Genomic DNA, 19,240 nt, shown 5'->3' with positions numbered 1-19,240 from the left:
ATAAGTAGCGGAAGGAATTATCACACTCATGATATGACGCACTGTGTTGTGTACATTGGGCTTTGACTTTGCAGATGAATTGAAGTTATTCTGTTTAATTTTTAGTGCAAGGTGGTGATGATTGTTAATAACTGTGGCTCAGGGAAAAATTGTGCCTAGTCTACATTGTGCCTATCTGTGAGTGAGTGCACTTTGGGCTGTGATTTCTGTGGATTATATTGAGTCGTTTTGTTTATTATTATTGTGGCAAGGTAGTAGTGATAATAACTGCTGTATACAGCAATGACATTAGTTATATGACACGTCTCCATTGCTCTCCTGTTGGAGCTTGACTTTGTGGATTAGTTTGTTGTTAATTTTTTTTTTTTATTTCTATAGTGCAAAGCAGCGATGATTCTGAAAAAATGACACGAAGAACGATTGCATCTAGTCGAGTTTGTCAAATCTGACAAGTCTTATGCTATGCTTTACCGTGTGTAGCGCTCTGACTTTGTCGATTACTTTTGAGTTTTGCTTAAATTAAACAAACTGGACTTCAGGTGTAAAGTGTGTCCAAACCTTGAACTGCAGAGCTTCAAAAATCGTATCAAAGGAAGTGCTTAGCTTAAACATGCATTTGATCCTGGTTTACATGCCCTCCGTTCCTTCTGCACCATGGGACTGTGCCCAGAGGCCCTGTACTAACATGTTAAAAATGCCGAAAAGAACCTTCTCGCTCTCATTCCTTCACTTAGCTACTTGTTTCCACTCAGCGAAACAACACCTCAAAGTCCAGGTTGCTCTCATTTTCCCCAGCCTGTGATGGATTGTATGGCAACAACCTCCCCATATGTTCTCTCAAGATGGAGTCATACCCCGGCACTCCTTGCTAACCCCTTTTCACTCCCAACAATGAGCGATTCCGACTCAGGGTGTTGCGGGGTCAGCAGAGACCCCCTTGCGCTAGCTCGCCGCAGGCCAATGGTTAATATCTCACTTCACCTCTTCGCCCCCCCCCCCCTCCCCCCACACACACACCTGGGCTCCCTGGCCCGCGCATCTTTGCCTACGGTAGTATCCCGGGACCCTCAACGGGACGGCATGACGGATGAGTCTGATGTAAGGTTGTTTAAAGGTTACAGACAATATTAATTATTCAGTGCAGCCAAACAACAGGGCTGCATTTGTGTGTGGTGTTTATTGGGAGAACATAAGCCAGTTGAGTTAGCAACACCTGCTAGCTTGCCAGGATTAGCATAAACGGGCTCCCGCAAGGAGGACAACCCTGGAAAAACTAAACTCTAACCATGATTAAATATCTCAGATTAAGGTAAAATATGCTTGTTCTTTGTCTGCAAAGATATTTCTTCTTACCAGGCATTTTGTTTCACTTGCTTCAAGTATTTTTTTTTCTTAAATAGCTTAGACGTATTTAACTTGCTATTGAGATTATATTACTGGTTAGGAGTTAAAATAAGAAGTACCATGATTTTATTGGTGTAGGTAGTATAAATACACTCGCTTTAATACATTGGTGGGGGTCTTTCATGTTCTATTGGCAGATATTTTAAATCAATTAATATATTCCCAATTATATTTTTTTTATTGGTTTTAAGACCAGTTTTTGCAGTCCAGACAGATTTATTCAGGAACGCAGCCTGCTATTTTTAACAGACCAGTTGCATGTTAATGTTTGTGTTGAGGTGAAGTGGTGTGTGTGGATAGTTGAGGGGCTGGCGGGGGCCCCCTCTTGGCATTTGCAATGATCGATGTGGCCATTTGTTTGAAGTTGCCCATGAGAGTAGAACACCCACTTAAATGATGTATTGTTAGCAACGTTATTTATGACGGCGCTCCACATTTGGCATGCGGTGGGCTGCACATTGCGCAGGTTGTGTTTGACATGGACGACCGCAGTGTGAACAAGCCTGAGACGTGCAGGCATCCTGACCCGAGCACCGCCCTGTGGGCCCTTTTAACAAAGGAAAGTACTAACGGCAAAGCTAGTACCTGCTAACGAGGCGGTGGGAGTACAGGGTGAGGTAAGTTAGTGCCCAATAGTGGATAGCAATACGTTACCACACACACACAGTATATTGCCTTTTTTCTTTTTTGTTTGAAAAGTCTTATGGCATTAGAATAAGACTGTAATATGCAAGCCAGGCCAGTAGTTGGCATTGTCCCTTTGTAAAGAAACCCTTTGTGCACCGACTGCTTGTCTTATCCAAAATCTTATCTGATAGAATCTTATTTTTATACTTGTTAGTCTATATATTAAAATTTTCTGCAGCTGAGCTGGAAAGATGTGTTTTTATCACAAGCGCTGCAACAACGATTTGGTCAATTATTGTTTTGGTTGTGGCATACACTTGCACATCATGCCTTTTGTCATTTATGATTGATTGTGATGATTATACTTTTCTGCCTGTTCACAGTTCAGCTATCTGCTAAAAAACTAAACTTTTGCGTCTTTTGTGCTTCTTCTTTAATCGCCTTAAAATGCCACAAAATGGCCTAGTAATTGTTCTCAAGGAAGTATTGTGATACATCACTACTGAGAAACAGATCTTTGTATGTCGGGGAGGACCTAACTTTCACGTAAGTTGTTAGTAGAAGTTACGGAGAGTTTTCACCGCATGTGCAAGTAGAAGTTACGGATAGTCTTCGGCATATGTGCATGGTCAAATGGTCACACCAGTGCATTTTAAAAATAATTAAAAAAAAAAACATCTGTAAGCCATTTCTTTTTAATGTTATTGTACGATGAGTTTAAAATGATAGTAAAGTGTTTTAGGATCATACTTTGTGGTATATTTACGGTTTAAACCAGTATAGGCAATTATAAGCACTTTTTAAAAAAACATTACATATTTTAGTCCAATATTGGCATGGCGCACTTTGCTAGAGAGTGGCTACAACCGGACTGTAGTCCACCATTGTTATTAGGGTTGTGACATAAACCTGTTTACCATGCCTGCCTATACCTATACATTTGGAACATTCTCCAGCTTTAGGAAGTAGACAATTATTTTGTTGTTTAAAAACAAACAAACATGGATTTAAAAAATTTGCGCTGATATCGACCAAAAGTCAGCTGTGTTAGGCTCCATCTCAGCCTGCGACCACCGCAGCAATGTCATTTAAGACATAAGCGCTTTGCTCCGAGTTGTTGTGTGAGTCCCCAATGAACATACCCAGGAAAGTTAACTCTTTATTGTTTGCCAGCTCGTGAGCTTACGCGCTAGCTCCACCGCGGCAGAGTCGTTTAAAACATCAGGGCTTCGCTCTGAGTTGTTTTGTGTGCTAGTCCCCAATTAACACAAACACGAGAAAGGTAACTCTTTATTAAGCCTAACCTCAGTGAATGTCAACATATATTTTATTGACAGGTGAAGGGCTCATCTTCAGCGGACCAACCAACACAGTCTTGCAGCTCGAAGGTGGGCTTTAGTTTTCATGATTTCAGAGGCATAACAAAACAGCAACAATGTTAACGTTTATCATGATAGTTTTTGGGAAAATATATAATCTTTTTTTTAAATTTTTTTATCGTGAACAAGCGGGAGGGGCCCAACGCAGCGTCACCACACGGCTGCCATGTACATGTTTTACCTTTGAAATGGTAATCCCAGACGCAAATGCCTTGTCCCATTTAAAGCTACTGTGTCACCTCCCAGGTGGGTGTGTGGCAGAGCGCCCTCAGGGACCCTCCTCGCTAATGATGTTGGTAAATATTGAAGGGAGGGGGACGAGCTTCTTCCCCTACCACACATGTTCATGGGGGAAGTGTGCACGTGACCTTCCAAGGTCTTGTTGCTCGGCTTTGAAATGCCTCACCTGAGGGGCGTACGACATCTTGTTGTAATCTCTTAAAGTGTGTCTCCTGCTGATCTGTGCCAGATGTAGTCTGTGTGACACAGTTATTATTTTTAATTCATGTGATCATCCTTTGTTTGCTGTATTGCACAAACTGAAGGGTAAACCAATGGTGTCATGCTATTGACTTGTTTTGAGGCTAATACAAGAGATCAAATTATGAACAAAATAATATCCTAGAAAAGAACATTTATGGGATCTGATTATTTAGTCCATAATAAATAAAAGTTAAGATTCAGATTTTAAATTTTGACCTTGTTAGTCTGCAATTTCTCTGAAATTGGGCTATTTGACATGCATTTGACATATTTGACTTATAAAAATGTAATTATATTTTTCAAATTTACTATACATATTTGATCATTCATTCATTCATTTCAAATTGTTGATTTTTGGCTCCGTTCCGCAAGTTCTAGTGTGGGTTTTTCTCTGGGCATTCCAGCTTACTACCACTTCCCAAAACCTAGCATGTTAGGTTCAGTGAAGACTCCAAAATATGAATGCGTGCCCTGCGATTGGATGGTGACCAGTCCATGTTATACCCTGCCTCTCACCTATAGTCAGCTGCCCTAATGAGGACAAACAAGCACAATAGAAAATTGATGGATCAGTGGATTCATACATAAATGTAATTTAAATATTACCTACAATGATGAAGTAAATTGCTGTGTAACTGTGAAAAAGGGTAACAGTGAGCATGTAAACATAGACATTACATTTTATTTAATTTTTTTTCGCAGTTTAAAACAATTCCAAGGTGTCTGTTGCATGCTTTTGTCAAAATACCCCAAGGATTATTGTCCACTTTCTCTTTGGAGCCTTTGATCGGGCGGGTCTGTCTCATGCACATGAGCCACTGCTCACTCCGCCTCTCCTTTACTGCAGGGCCATTGTGTTCCCATGACGATGAGAGCGGAGCCAGTGGGGTACAAAGTAAGTTACCATACCGAAAAAACGGCATGGTTTGTCTTTTCACTCATGGAGGCAGCACTTCAACCCAAACACTGTCCATTTTGAGAGAGATTCAGAGAGGTCTCACTCTAAAATCTGACGTAACAATGATGACTAGGGTGTGGGGCAACATTGTATGTGGCAGTTTTTCTGCCCAATCTCTGAGGTTTCTGCGAGCATGGCTGTTTAGAGTGGGCTGTAATGTGGCATGCCAAATTAGCACTGCGCACCCGCTCAATTGCAGGGCCAATGCTGATTACAGATTTGTTACCATGGCAATTAGGGGGAGAACTAGGAGGGCTCAGACTGTGAAGGGTGTGTTCCACCTTGAGGATGACTTGTATTTTCTCTCGTGGAGACAGTACTTCAACCCAAATACAATCCATTTAGAGATATCACTCTAAAATCAATGTTTTAGAGTTATATTGCTGGGTCTGAAGTTTGAACTATTTAGCACAACTATGCTGTTTTAGCGCTGGGCCACACACTTGCAACAAAAAGTGGAGTCGCTTACACAAGGTGACACGGTGTGTGTGTGTGGCATTTTTTTCTACCGGATCTGTGAGGTTATTCTGGGGGAAGTCGGCTGAATGGGATCGATTCAACTCTCATCAGGTCCTACCCCCCACCCACTATCCCCCCCACCCTCCACCCCCCCGTCCCCGTCCCTCTGGAAATTGATTGGGTCCGCTCAGGGAATACCATCAAGAAAAAAAGAATGTGCCTCATTAAGTGGAAGAGAAAAAAGGCTACTTGACTTTTTTTGGCCACAGTGGGCAGCCAGGTGGCGTAACGTGCGACTAATGTGTAGCTAGTGTGTCCATCACCTGGGGAGATGACAGCCACCTCCTTGGGGGAGACGCTTGAGGAAAAACCAACCACAACAACACTATTTTTTTCGCTATCCGTCCACCCTCGTAGCGCCCAGTTGGACGCTCCAGTCCAAAATGCCACTACTCCGGAAAGTCCACCATGACTCAAAGCTGTTTGTTTTGTCCTAGCGGAAGGACAGGCAGACAATCAGAAGACAGAAAAGGGGGGAAAGGATGTCCGATATCGGGTCTCGGTGGCTTTGTTGTTTGTTTGAGCTGTGGTGATCGAAGGGGAGTGGATACGGGGGAGCATAAAGGATGACATTTCTTTGAAGGCTGGCTTGTATGGAGCCACTGAGAGGCTTCGGAGTTGTGCCGCCACAGCCTGGTCCTTGCATGTCATCCCTGCTGGGATCAGAGCGATGATCCTGTGTGCTGCTTCTACACTAGATAATACATCACATACTACAAAAAAAAAGCAAGAACTAGAACCTGTGGAACCTCGAAAGTCGAACTTCAGATTTTTACAGATTTCAAAACAATTTTTTCCCATAGGAACTAATGGGAATACTTTTATCAATTAATTGTACAGGCAATTTCTTCAGTAACATTTTAACAATCTGAACAATCATACAAGAAAAAAAAGTTTAACAGCTGTAAATAGGAACTGATACGTAAAAACAGTAACAGTCTCCATTTTACCTCATTTTAACAGGTATACGTTTCTCTTTATTCCGCTACATTCTAAGCAACTTTTTATCTCGTTATTAACTTAATGCTCGTAAAATTCATATTTTTCTTATAATATTGAGACTTTATTCTTGTAAATGCAGTCAAGTTTATTTGTATAGCCCTTAACCTTAATCACAAAAAAGTCTCATAACATTCATAACTCGTAGGCTTTCCTAGATCTATGGATATTTTCGTGAAATTAGATTTTTTTTTCTTGCAATATTATTACTTTATTCTTGCATAATTTGGCGGTCTTCTTGGAAAAATATAATTATTTTATCCTATCCTAAAATATACTTCTTTTCGCATGGATTTATGGATTTATTCTCATTTTTTGCACAATTGTCAAAAAAAATAAAAAAATAAATCTACCGGCATTACCAGACAACTAGCAACCCTTTATTGGTCAGTGACTGTTTTTTTTTGTCAATCTCTTTATGTCACAAAAGTTCTCTGTCAATTGACTGTCTGTTGTCGTACTAGAGCGCGGCTCCAACTACTGGAGACAAATTCCTTGTGTGTTTTTTGGACATACTTGGCAAATAAAGATGATTCTGATTCTGAAATATTACAAATTCATTCTTGTAAAATTGACTTTTGTCGAAATTTTATAACTATTTTTTCAAGATACTATTAATTTATTCTTGAAAAATTACCCCCCCCCCAAAAAAAAAAAAAAAAGAAATATATGGAAACATTACAACTTAATTATTTCAGGCATTTCTTGTGCTATTATAGAATATTATATTATTATTAATAAAATATGTATGCAAATTCCTGACTTTTCCCTGTAAAATTACAACTATGTTGTGTTAGATTTATTTCTCACAATACACCTTGATTTAAGAGTTTAATTTGTTTCATGACCACACAAAACACTCGTATCTCAAATCATCTTTCCCCAATGAAATGGTAAATGGTAACTGGTAACTGGACTGTACATGTATAGCGCTTTATCTACACTATCACAGTGCCCAAAGCGCTTTCATACACACACATTCATACACCAATGGAAATTATTAAGCTTGCGGACTTTAGGGCAAAGCTTTGTTGTTGTTTAAATACACATGTATGTCTCTTTTTTTATGTATAATTTGACCGTCAACTTCAATTGGGAGTGGCAGTAAATAGCTTGAAGACACTTTTTTGAAAGAGTTGTTTGTTTAGGGTGTTTGTTAACATGAAGCTAGTGGATGTTTGTAAGTTATGTGTTTTGGTTAAATACACAACCTGTGATATTTTTTTTAATGTTTAAACCTCAACAGGAAAAGACAAACAGCTTAAAGCAAGCACTGAAGAATTGTTCATATCTGCCAAACTGCTACTTGTTATGAAGTAGGCTTCTGTCATTTATTTCCTGTTTTTGCTCGTAATTCTCGACAAACTCTGAAGTGATGTTACTCGTAGGTCAAGGAACACCTTTTTTCCCTCCTTATAATATTATAATTTTCTCTCTCCCAAAATGCTGACTTTATTTGAAAAGATTACTTTTTTCTCATAAAAATACAACTTTATTCTTTTAATATTTCCACCTCATTCTCAAAGTATCATTGTTTCGAGAAACAAAAATGACTTGAAATTGTTATTTTGGGGAAAACATTTTTTTTTTGTTCTCCTACATACGTCACAGAAGAGCTCATCTGCCAAAGCCTTGTCGCTACTTTTTGTACAGCAACATTAAACAGGGCCTGTTTTACATGCAAGCTAAAACTTCTTTAGAAGAACTGTAAACAAAGTAGTTCTCACAAAGGGAACAATGGCGCTCCGGATCCCATTTGAAATGTGTGCGACTCCACTTTTTGTTGTACAGTTGTCAAAATGAAGCACAACTTGCTTTGTTTAGGCTGCCAATGACGCTTTGTAGGACATTTTGGGGGAGAACGGCATCCTCGTCACATCTTTGCTTTGGCGGCAATTGGGGGGTGCTCGTTGACATCCGCGCTTACGCCGGCAACTTTTTAGGCAGGGATGCAAACAAAGGGCACAAGGCAGCATCATCGCAAAGAACAAACACATGAAAACCTGCACACGGTTAGAAACACCTGGCTATATGCCACGTCCTTGCAAGGATTAAATCAGCACTTCAAAAGAGCGGGAAACAAAAACAAAAAAACAGTCCCAGCGGAGGAGACGGGAGCGGATCGGTAGGCGAGACTGTCATCTGCAAACGAGGCATGAGGGGAAGAGAAGCAGGATTGTAGGAAGTGGGCAGAGCTTTCAGGTGTTGTAGTGGGTAAGACTTTGATGAGTGTGTTGCATTCAGTCTGTTAAATCACACTATTCTCAGCAATTAAAGAAAATACTAAAACCACACCCACTTTAGCAGGAAATCTTACAATTTTAAGTTTCCTTGACTTGGTGGAGATGGTAAGCTGAAAATGTTATATTTATGCCTAGCTCATACTGCAGGATTTTATCCCCAATGAGCTATTGCTGGCGATTTCCCAGATTGGGCCCGACATATTTTGTCGGGAACGAGAAAACCTCTTGAGCCATAATCCACGACCAACGATTTGGCCCTATGATAGCCTTACGACACCAAAATGAAAAGTCTAGCATGTTTGATTTTTCTTTTTTGTCATATCTTCCGTGTAATGTGACATATCAATGACATCTCTCCGACAGCGAAACCTTGACTTCGACTAATAGGAATGCATATTGTGACCGGCGCTTCGCCTCCCGTGCTTGGCGTTGTCAACACACTTGGTCCCCGTTGTCAAAAATGTTTTACACTCACAAACATTGACAAATGTTTACCAAAGCTTTTGAGCACGATTCGATAGAATGTCAGCATGTTTATGTACAAATGTTGGTGCTAGCACTAGCTTGCTCCATAACGTTTTGTACCCTGCTTGCGAGTCGTAAAGTACAATACGTGAACATAGCTCAAGGAATCCTTGAATGGATAGCCCAAAACGTTATCTCCCAAGCGTCCGGTGACACTGCATGTTATTTTTCCCCCTCTTTTTTATTTATTTATTTTTTAGCGCAGCGATTCATTGTTTGACAACAGGTTCGCCATGGTAACGGTTGTATCCGGTTGCGGTGAAAGGTGACACGTTTTCTGGTCACGCCTTCCCGACAGTGTTTGATTTGAGAAGATAAAGCCCAGTGATCGTTAAAGACGGGATACAGTGGTATTGGAATACATGACGTGTAGTGTTGCCACTGTCTGACCAAGATACGGCAAGATTTAATGGCAGTAGTCTGACATAGTACAATCGTGAAAGACAAAATTTGTCTTGTAGTCTGATCCAGGCATTACTGTAGTTATTTTCATAATAGTCATTGGTATGAAAAACATAAGTTGGGTTTTCACAATTTAGTAAGAAAGTGTTAAATGTCTATTTTACATTTATTAGACCATTGTCAAATGACTAAACACTAATTTTTCCTTACTTTCACAAAAGTAATCGGTATCAAACCCCCCAGTTTAGAGTGTAATGTTACAAACCCTTTACTTGACTATTGTCAGTAATGGCGGACATGCTATGGTACGCTAAAAATACTAGATTGAGTTTACTAGTTAGTAGACAGGAACCGAGCCCTGCAGCACGAAAGAAAAAGAGTAATTGTCAAACGAAGCGGTCAATCGACACTAAAATGTTTTGGTTTAAAAACAGAGCTCTTTTTTTTTTTGTGTTTGTACAAAAAAACATTTCTACACTTTGTCACTAATAGTGTAAAATCCTGCTAAATTCTGAGCCTCATGGAAAGCAACGATACAGCCTCTATTTTTATCCATCCATGAATTCTCTGTACCACTTTTCCTCATTAGTGTTTTGGGTGTGGTGGAGCCTGTCCCAGCTGACTTTGGATGAGAGGTGGGGTTCATCCTGAACTGGTCTCCAACCAATCGCAGGGCACATAGACAAACAATCACTCACACGCACATTCACACCGACGGACAATTTAGAGTCTTCAATTAACCTACCATGCATATTTTTGGAATGTGGGAGGAAACCGGAGTACCTGGAGAAAACTCACGCAGGCACGGGGAGAACATGAAAACTCCACACAGGAAGTCCGCATGTCAAATCCGCAACGTCAGAACTGTCAGGCGGATGTGCTAAATATCTCTATTTTATTTTTAAAAGAAAATAATTTTAAACATGACTGTCATGATAATATCTTTACTTTCTTTTTGCACTGACATAAGATAAAGGCCAGTACTGTACTGTATTGTACGGCTGTATGGTCAGTTTGCTCTTTCCCAATTCCTATTTCCCACATGAAACAGTAATGGTTGGAACAAGCATAAAATCTACCATGATTATAGTACATTATTTCACACTAATGCATTTAAGTTGACTTTGGTAATTTACTGTCACAAAGTAAATCACGTGAGAGAACAGAAGAAGACGACGGAATAGTGAGCTCGCCTTAAATTGTCATAATTTTCTGGTTCATGGTTACACCATGAATTAATTGTATTTAATAATTGAAAACAAAAAAAGGGGTGCTTATTGTTTACTCCACCAAGACAATAACGCATTGTGTCTGTGTGTGTGTGTGTGTGTGTGTGTGCGCATGTGCGTGCGTGCGTGCGTGTGTGTGTGTGTGTGTGTGTGTGTCGGTTTGCATGCAGGTGGAGTTTGAGTGGCTGCGACAGTACTGGTTTCAGGGCCAGCGGTACACGCGCTTCTGCAGCTGGTGGTGCAATCCCATGGAAGAGCTGGAGAAGGACTGGAAGCTCATGGAAACCATGGTGAGCTTATAATATAATGTTCACCAACTCAACATAAACAGTACACTTGCACAATCTAATTAGAGCCAATACAAGCGCTGTATCAAAGAACAAGGGAAAGATGTTAATGCTCACTTTTGATTGACGCTGACATTTCTGGTACTTTGTATACTTTGATTGGTGCAGGCAGCCTTTATTTGAATGGTCCAAAACAGTTTTCAAAACACCACGAATTACAACTACAGTAATAAAACATTGTTGGGATAAAACTTATCCACTTTGTCCATCATTTCCATACAGTTTCCCCCATTGGAAATGATGGAAATAGAAATGGTTGGTTCTGGGATGAAACATCACAAAACCTTAATTAACTGTACGTTTGACATTTGCAGGTGTCAACACAAGTGTGAAAATACGTGCAAAATAATGGTCAATAGTAAGATGTAAAAAAGAATGAAACACTCAAGTGTCAACATGGCGCCGTAGTGATTAAATCACATTTACATTACCAGTAAGTGTTCTGCCACGTTTTAACATTTTAAATCATGTCCATCCTCACTTGGGTCGCGGGCATGCTGGAGCCTATCCCAGCTGATTCTGGGTGAGAGGCGGGGTACACCCTGAACTGGTTACCAGCCAATTGCAGTTAAAACGTGTAATAAAATGTAAAAATAAGCTATTGTTGTAATCATTAACATTTTAGAGACATGACGTTTGAGAGGCTTTGGAATGAGGAAAACATTTGTACCATTCTAAATTTCCAGATTTCATATAGTTCTGAATTGAGAGGTTCTGTACAATTCCAGATTTCGTACAGTTTAAAATGTTTGAAATTATGAACTGTACGAAATTTGGATATCCACAATTGTACGAGATTTTTCCACTGTAAGATATAAACAGTATGTCTCGCTTCCAAATGCAAATCTTCCAATGTTATGAATTTGTTTTTCTTTGTTTTGTAGAAAAAGAAGCAAAAACGTTCCAAATCCTATGCTTATTTTGCACATAAAAGACAATCATTACACATTTTAATGTTCATAATTGTCAAACGCGTAAAAAGAAGATTGTGATGATTATGGTGTTTAGTGTTGGGTGTTCCCCTAGAATTTAGCTTTGAAATTTTGGATATTCAGATTTATATGAAATTCGGGCATGTAAGCAGCATACTTACTTCCTTACCAACTTCTTGACTACACAAACAAAATACAATAAATAAATAAATAGATAAATGAATTAATTAAGAAGGCATTAAAGAAGAACAAATATAAAAAGAAAAGACACACCTTTAAAAAAAAATTTTTGAAACAGAAATAAAAAGAGAAACAAAATTGAAAAAAAAACAGCATAAACATAAACTAGTATACTTCTTTACTACTGCTATTGCTGCTACTAAAAAAAATTATCTATGCCAAATTAAAAGCATGTATCGCCAAATATGGTGAGCTTTCGTTTTTATGCAAAAAACAAAAACTTTTCTTCCTCCATGCTTTTTTACCAAAGAGCAACACAATCAAAACACTAATGATCACAAAAAAATAACATACTGTATCATCAATATAAAAATCACCATAAAACAGTCATTCAGTATTAACGCATTAACTAACGTAAATGCCATCTGCTTGTGATGTTAACACAAAAATCATCAAATGACGTGGTGCCCAGTAAATGCCCATCGAGTGGGGAGGGACGTGTGTGTTTGTGTGTGTGTTTATAGTGACATGAAGGACGGGCGCCTTCTTAAAGACGTGTCATTTGTTTAATCGCAGCTTCGCAGACGCTTTTATTGCAGAGGGACGCAGCTATTAGTCAGACACCACCGTAAAGGAATCACTTTGTAATGTCACACTCATAATTAAGTCTCCAGCATCGTGCTGTACACATGTGCCACACATGCACACACAGTCACACTCGCTCACTCTCACACAAACACACACGCACACAACAGAACGCTATGCTTGGTCTCAAAGTGTTTGTGTGTGTGTTAACTGGCTTGATGCTAGAAGCAGCAGGGGGCACTCTTGTATCACTGAAGCATTCTCCCTTCTTCCTATGCGATCTATTTTGCTACCTCTCTTTTCTCCCTGTGTTTCCTTTAGTCTCTCGCCCACTGCCAGTGACTCGAGGAGCTCTCAGTCTGTGTCAGTGTGCAGAGCTGAGCAGTAATCGCATCTAATGCTCAGGCTGGGATAAAGACTGAGAGCACCTCCACTCTCTCACTCTCCTCTCTTTTTCCATAGCTCTCTCACGCGCTCACTGTCCAAGCACTGCCTGGCAGTCGGTGAGTGGCTTGGGTGGATCTTTTTTGGAATTTAAATTTTTTTTGGGGGGGGTGGGGAGCAGGAGCTAAACTCATCTGGAGTGACGCCTCTGGGGGCCCTAAGATGAAGTGTGTGATTTGGAGGCGCATTTAGAGAAGGGCATCAAGTGAAATGTGAGGTCTCCCTCTCTCTCTTTCTCTCTCTCTCTTTCTCACTCTCTCTCTCTCTCTCTCTCTCTCTCTCTCTCTCTCTCTCTCTCTCTCTCGCACTCTCCCCTTGTGTTGCAGTGTCACCCAGCTCTTTCTTAATGTTGAGGAGCAGCCAAGTAAACCATAGCCTGTGTGTATATGTGTTTACATTTGGAATTCTCTCCAGCACTCGAAGGACAGCAATGCAGTACAGACGATTTGAATAAGTTGTATAAACATACATTTTTATCATTAAAATAAAAATAAAAACAACTGAAAACATTGCATAAAGTTTTCTCCTATTTCATTTTTGAATAAAAGTTGATAGAAATAATAGAAAGAAGTACTGTATATACGCGTGCGTGTGTCCACATTTGAATATCTTCTGTGCACTACTAGCATCTTAATTCAATACAGGGAATTTAAAATTAATTGAAAAAAACAATTTAAAAAAAACAAGTTTAACCAAAAAAAGAAACGGGTTACAAATTCTGTATATTTGTAAACATCAATATAGTTTGATATAATACTACCACAAGGAACCATATGTAGTTTCTGTACTAATTTAGGTTATTTAAAAAAATCGATAAAATAGCACTAATAAAATAAGAATATCCATTTAGTATATTTATAAACCATAATATCACCTAATGTACATGAGAATCAGCAAATTTAAGTTCAGTTTAAAAAAATATTATACAAAAAATAGCACAAATTTAAAACATGCAAGTCAGATCAATTTTGGCACATTAATGTCACTATGTCAATAAACATGCTGTTTGTACAATAAAATTTAAGATCAGTTTAAAATAATAATAAATAATAAAAATGAACCATACAAATAATTGAAAGAAATAATTAAAAAAATATTAAACTTTATCAACATAATTATCATTTTACACATAAGGAGGATGTGTATTTTGTCCCCATTTGAATGTCTTCCATGCACTAGAGCAGGGGTGTCAAACTAATTTTTGTCACGGGCCAGTTATGACTTCCCTCGGAGGGCCGCTATAACTGTGAACCCATATAAATGAAAGAATACCTCATATACTGTAATTACATACAGTATACACAACACATTGATGGATAACCAGTTTTGAAATCAGAAGCCTATCAAAACATGTTTTTTGACTATAACATTTCTTTTCAAAGGGGGATTGGTAACAAAAAAAGGCTTGCAAATATCTCAATGGTATTACACCAGAACACAATGAGCAATTTTGATTTGCTTTCGCGGGCCACATAAAATGATGTGACGGGCCGGATCTGGCCCCTGGGCCACCAGTTTGACACCAGTGCACGAGAGTCTTGATCTAATACAGGGAATTTAAGGTCAGTTTTTACACATCAATAAATACAACAAAAATATAAAGATACAGTAAATATCATATGAATAATAAAAAGAATGAAAGTGTTGTTTTATTAAAATACAAAAAAAACATGACTTTGTTTGTCTAATAAAAAAAATTGAGAGAGATGCTTCATAGTATAGCGAGATTTAAATACAATAAAATAGTTTTCATAAATATACTGCTTGTTTCTTTATTTGTTTTACGTCTCCCACTATTTTGTCCATTCATTGAGTCAATGCAAAAATAATATTACATTTGCCCGGCACACAAACATAATAATTCAGGTGTCGTGATGAAAGACAGCATTTATTGCTCTGGCAAGCAATATTTACATCCCCGTGCATCGACCTCTTCCATACGCTGATGAAAAGCACTTCATGCATGTGACTTATAGTTTTTTTTTTCCTTTTGGGGAGTGGGTGAGTAGGGGGGGCTGTGGTGAGATCACAACACATTTCTCTTGAGTTATTTAAATCAGGCTCACCCCCCTCCTACTCCCACCTCCGCATCACACACACACGCACACACAGGCTCACACACACACACACACACACACACATTTTTTTATTGCATTTATTTGGATGCCAACACCTGGCTGTAAAGCTGTTGAAATGACCTCCACTCCATATCATTTTATATCAATACAATACATTTTTTTTAACAATAATTTTGTGGGGAACCTTTCAGTGTTTATAAAGTCATTCGATGGACATATCGTTGTTATGAAAACATGTGATGATCAAATAAATTTTTATTGCAATTCTATATTATGAGCATTTGGATGTTTAACAGTTCCCCTGAGGTTTTATATATTAGGGGTTGCATCAAATGCTCGGGCGGGGCGCGAAATAACCCACGGGCCGTAGGTTCCAACCTGTGCCGTAAAACATAAAGAAAAAGATATTTTCCATCTTTTTGTCCTATTTAGCGCACAGGAGTACATTTGTGACAGTGGCGGTGGTGCGCTCGTGCCCACCCTCCCTTGGTTTATGGTCACTGCCTCTCCCTGGGGCGGCGTCCAGCCTGTTGTCATGCAAATGTTTCCTCCTTTCAATTGAATGACATTCAGATTTTAAAAAAATGAAATAAAATACATACATAAATAGATAAATACACTTGCTATGTATCTGGCAATCTGTTGAATTCATTATAATAGAAACAAACTGACAGGCTAGTACAGGAGTGGGCAAAATATGGACCCCTGCTATATACAGCCCACCGAGCATTAGTAGTATTTGTTGGATTAATTTGGATGCTTTACCCCGCAAAAAAATTTTAGGGTATATACAATGTATGTGTGTATTCATTATTATTGTATTCTTTGTATTCATTTTTAAATCAATTAAGACTGTCTGTTGGATGATTTGTTGTGCATTATGAAATTTAAGATTATATTTTTTAAATCATTTTGTAAATTTGATGAAATATTTGGTAAATTAACTGTCCTTACATTAATTACTTTTTTATTTTTTTATTATCACATTTTCTTCTGTACTACCTAGCCATAGCTATATGCTGAAAGCTCTTTGCTTTGTAGTTTTTCTACTTTTTCTGAAATGCCTTAAGATGCCACGTTCTGCCACCAAATCCCTCTGGAAATAGCAATTGGTGTCAAAGAAGTAGGTTAATGTGATACATCTCAACTGACAGTATAAATGTTTCTGGATCATAATTTGCAGTATATTTAAGATTTAAACTATTTATGTTGGCAATTTTTGGGGGGGCGACAATTACTCGTGTTTGTCGCCATTATATTGTAGGAGATTACTGTAATAATGTTAAATTAGAATGAGTTATCACAAACTATGTTTTCCATACACTTTTCACCTCGTCTATTAATGACCTGCCTCATTGTTTTGAAAATCAAATGTTGCCCTTGGGCATGGACCCTATTGTTAAAGGTTGTGCGTGTGTGTGTGTTTGTGGGGGTGGGGAGGTTCTAGATGTAAAGTAATTTTTTATTAATTCTTTTATTTTTCTTTTTTAAACGTAAAGGTTCTTCACTCCCCCGTGATCGGCGTTGACCTGTCTTACTGGTTCCCTCAGGAGTGTGCTATCAAGGCCGTCACAGAATAGAGACATTTTCCTTTAACTTGCAACAATGAGTCACAATGCACAATAGGCAGAGAAAGAGGTTTGGCTTCTTGCAGAGTATTTTAAATACTGGCGTGCTGTTGTGCGTGTCAGCACCCCATCCTCCTCTTTTGATTTTTCATCTTCCTGTCTTGTGTGTGTGCGCGTGCGTGCCATTGATGCTAATGTATGCACTCAGCGTGACTTTAATTGCTTTAGCAGCTCTCGCTCTGTACACTACAGCTACTCCCCCCCCCCCCCCCCCCCCCCGTCCCCCTACCTCTAATTTGTCACTTTCCCGACTTCAGTGGCGGCTCATCTCAATGCCGCGGTGGCGAAATCTCTTCTTCCACTCTCCGTTCCCGTTCTCCCCGCTTTAACGTCAGCCTTGTTAGAGGGAAGTCTTTTTGTATCAAGGAAAAATTAATAGACTTTCATAATGATAAATGGGATCCACTCCAGCCGGAGTACGTTTGTATACATCAAGATGTAACAAACAGGAAGTGGTATCTGGGGCCATGTCTGCCTCTTCTCTGCTAACCCGGTCTGTCAGTCCCTGTTTTCCATCAATTTGGTCACACCTATATATACTTATTTTCCCTCATCCTATTCCCGTGTTGTGTGTCTGCATGTAAAGGAATAATTAATAGACGATCCCTGCTCACACGGTTATTTGGGGTTACAGCGGAGGTCAAACTCCACAGAAGTCATCAAATTTGGACTTCAAGACACTGTGGAAATTTTTGCAGATTTATTAAAAAAGAAAAACTGAAATATCACACAGCCATCAGTATTCAGACCCTTTGCTCAGTATTTAGTAGAAGCACCCTTTTGAGCTAATACAGCCATGAGTCTTCTTGGAAATGATGTAACAAGTTTTTCACGCCTGGATTTGGGGATCCTCTGCCATTCCTCCTTGCAGAGCCTCTCCAGTTCTGTCAGGTTGGATGACGAACGTTGGTGGAGAGCCATTTTCGGGTCTTCCCAGAGATGCTCAATTGGATTTGAGTCAGGGCTCTGGCTGGGCCATTCAAGAACAGTCACAGAGTTGTTCTGAAGCCACTCCTTCGTTATATTAGCCGTGTGCTTACGGTCATTGTCTTGTTGGAAGGTGAACCTTTGGCCCAGTCTGAGGTTCTGAGCACTATGGAGAAGGTTTTTGTCCAGGATGTCCCTGTACTTGGCCACATTAATCTTTCCTTCGATTGCAGCCAGTCGTCCTGTCCCTGCAGCTGAAAAACACCCCCACAGCATGATGCTTCACTGTTGGGACTGTATTGGACAGGTGATGAGCAGTGCCTGGTTTTCTCCACACATACCGCTTAGAATTGAGGCCAAAAAGTTATATCTTGGTCTCATCAGACCAGAGAATCTTATTTCATACCATCTTGGAGTCCTTCAGGTGTTTTCTAGCAAACTCCATGCGGGCTTTCATGTGTCTTGCACTGAGGGAGAGGCTTCCGTCGGGCCACTCTGCCATAAAGCCCCGACTGGTGGAGGGCTGCATTTATGGTTGACTTTCTAGAACGTTCTCCCATCTTCTGACTGCATCTCTGGAGCTCAGCCACAGTGATCTTTGGGTTCTTCTTTACCTCTATCACCAAGGCTCTTCTCCCCGATTGCTCCGTTTGGCCAGATGGCCAGCTCTAGGAAGAGTTATGGTCATCCCAAATTTCTTCCATTTAAGGATTATGGAGGTCACTGTGCTCTTAGGAACCTTAATTGGAGCAGAAATCTTTATGTAACCTTGGCCAGATCTGTGCCTTGACACAATTGTGTCTCTGAGCTCTTCAGGCAGTTCCTTAGACCTCATGATTCTCATTTGCTCTGACATGCACTGTGAGGTGTAAGGTCTTATATAGACAGGGGTGTGGCTTTCCTAATCAAGTCCAATCAGTATAATCAAACACAGCTGGACTCCAATGAAGGTGTTGAACCATCTCAAGGATGATCAGAAGAAATGGATAGCACCCGAGTTAAATATATGAGTGTCATAGCAAAGGGTCTGAATACTTATGTCTGTGTGATATTTCAGTTTTTCTTTTTTAATAAAACTGCATAAATTTCAACAATTGAGTTTTTTTCTGTCAATATGGGGTGCTGTGTGCACATTAATGAAGAAAAAATTAACTTAAATGATTTTAGAAAATGGTTGCAATATAACAAAGAATGAAAATGTAAAGGGGTCTGAATTGTTTCCCTACCCACTGAAATTTGGTTTTACAGTATATAGAGTAATTTGTGTATGTTGGGACAGCCGAACCACAACAACAACAGCTGCAGTGATGTATGTGTGCCTTTATGGAGCATGCCCGAGTGAGTAACATCA

General features: G+C 39.4%; 1 protein-coding gene across 1 annotated transcript in view; it reads left to right on the top strand.

The window, feature by feature from the left end:
• The window catches only part of fto (FTO alpha-ketoglutarate dependent dioxygenase), a 95,812-nt gene extending 78,780 nt beyond the window's left edge, over nt 1-17,032 (top strand). The window contains exons 7-8 of the mRNA XM_061668929.1: nt 10,939-11,058; nt 16,834-17,032. Of these exons, the coding sequence (XP_061524913.1) occupies nt 10,939-11,058; nt 16,834-16,914 (201 nt within the window). The 3' untranslated portion in view covers nt 16,915-17,032. The remainder of the gene's footprint in view (nt 1-10,938; nt 11,059-16,833) is intronic.
• Nucleotides 17,033-19,240: the final 2,208 nt, after the last annotated feature.

This window comes from Phycodurus eques, chromosome 2 (assembly GCF_024500275.1).
Source record: "Phycodurus eques isolate BA_2022a chromosome 2, UOR_Pequ_1.1, whole genome shotgun sequence".
Taxonomy (NCBI): Eukaryota; Metazoa; Chordata; class Actinopteri; order Syngnathiformes; family Syngnathidae; genus Phycodurus; species Phycodurus eques.
Note: the sequence above shows the minus strand (reverse complement) of the source record. Positions and strands in the feature narration are given on the sequence as shown.